At 38.4% G+C, this 1,912-nt stretch overlaps 1 protein-coding gene across 1 annotated transcript; it reads left to right on the forward strand.

The window, feature by feature from the left end:
• Positions 1–218: 218 nt before the first annotated feature.
• Positions 219–1,327, forward strand: LOC143535714 (dof zinc finger protein DOF5.4-like). The gene has a single exon (XM_077029894.1). It carries the CDS (start codon positions 219–221, stop codon positions 1,152–1,154), a length of 936 nt encoding a protein of 311 aa, XP_076886009.1. The 3' UTR covers positions 1,155–1,327.
• Positions 1,328–1,912: the final 585 nt, after the last annotated feature.

Consider the following 1,912-nt stretch of genomic DNA (forward strand, 5'->3'; position numbering starts at 1 on the left):
AGCTAGCAGCATGGGTTGCAATTCATCACTAGGGACAGGGGCATATTAGTAAACTCAATTGCTCCACTCCATTTTATTCTTCAGAATAATGCCCCAGTTCTTGTTCAGTATAGACATATCAGATATTTTCATATTTCGTATCATCACTCTCTAGAGAGAAAAAAAAAGGCATCAAGTCCGCGTTAAAAAAATTCGTGCTGATAACGTGTTATAAGAAAATGCAGGATATACATTCGGTTGGGGGTGGTGGGGGTGGGAGGTTATTCGGAGGCGGTGGTGGTGGTGACAGACGGTTACGACCGCACCACCAGCACGGCCAAGGGCCGCAAGCGTTGAAATGCCCGCGTTGCGAGTCGTTGAATACGAAATTCTGTTACTACAACAACTATAACCTGTCGCAGCCACGTCATTTCTGCAAAAGCTGCCGGAGATACTGGACCAAAGGCGGCGTCCTCCGTAATGTCCCCGTCGGCGGCGGCTGCCGGAAAACAGAACGATCGAAACCGAAGTCCGGTAGCAAAAACCCTAGCTCCGACGCCGGTGACCGGAAATCGTCAAACTCGCAGAATTCAAGCAGCGAGAGCTCAAGCCTCACCGCCACCACCACGGCGGCGAACACGACGGCGACGAGAGCCACAGCCGCACCAGTCGCCGCGGCGGAGGTGGCTAATAATCCTAATATTAATATTCCGTCATCTTCCACCGGATTTTATAATATTATTCCTCCGTCGTCCGTACCAAACCCTAGCTTTGAAAACAACATGTTTCCGGAGATCGGAACGTTCACGAGCTTGATATCGTCATCCACATCACAATTACCGATCGGATTCAACGTCCCCGGCAACATCTCCGGCGACATTTCGCCGTTCCGGCAGCAATGGATGCACGCAGATATGAAGGTTCCGGAAACAAGTCCGTTAGGGTTTATGGTCGGTGACACGTCAGCAACCGAGTTCTCAGGCTTACAGAACAAGACCTCAGGCGTTGGTCTTGGAACGGAGGATTGGACTAACGGTACGGATCAATCACTGTTTGATCTAACGGGAACTGTTGATGATCAGTCATACTGGAATCAAACTCAGTGGAATGAAGATGATGATGGTAATAATAATAATAATATTAATCATGGTCATCAGCTTAATTACCTTCCTTAACATTATAATATTATTATTCAAGGTGTTGAGTTAATTACAAGAAAATTAAATAACAGAAAATAGAGATATGTAAATGTTTACTGTTTTTTTTTCCCAAGAAATTGCTGATCTCTAGAGATGTTTTGGGTTTGATGTTCTTATTGGTAATCCGAAACTAACTCTTGTTTACCTTTTTTTTTCTGGGTTGTGAAATTTTAATTTTAATATTGTGATTATTTTAATTTTAATTTTGATATGCAAAATCTGTGTTTATTGTTTAAACAATGTATTTATTTTATTTTCTATTCATCCACTAAAAATTACATTTTTTTACTTATAAAATCAGTCGTAAAGTTCGACATTAAATCATGGCGATTCGGACAAGTTATCCTCTATACAGGTCGGACGGTGATATTTCTTTATTTTGTACCGACACGCTATATTATATAGGGTTAGGTTAAAATAAAAATCCATTTGAGTTGTGAAAACCATATGTTTTTAATTAAAGTTTAAATCTTGTGATTCATAATTAAAGTTAATAAAAAATATAAACATATATATATAACAATTTCTTTCTTCTGAAAACATATATAAAAATTAGTAAAAAATGTTAAAAAATAAACATTTTTTTTTACTTTTTGACGTTTTGTAATGTTACAATATATATTTACGTGTGTAAAAAAAACGATGTTACATAGGTTTTTCATGATTTTCACAACTTAAATGGGTTTTCATTCTATACTTTTCCTATATATATATATATATATATATATAGGCTA

This window comes from Bidens hawaiensis, unplaced genomic scaffold (assembly GCF_021521415.1).
Source record: "Bidens hawaiensis isolate Kalapana, Puna unplaced genomic scaffold, B.hawaiensis_p1.1 tig00010577_1, whole genome shotgun sequence".
NCBI classification, from domain to species: domain Eukaryota; kingdom Viridiplantae; phylum Streptophyta; class Magnoliopsida; order Asterales; family Asteraceae; genus Bidens; species Bidens hawaiensis.

Excerpts from the sequence above, each read along its gene's own strand:
- LOC143535714 (XM_077029894.1), top strand. The coding sequence starts at position 219 with ATGCAGGATATACATTCGGTTGGGGGTGGTGGGGGTGGGAGGTTATTC.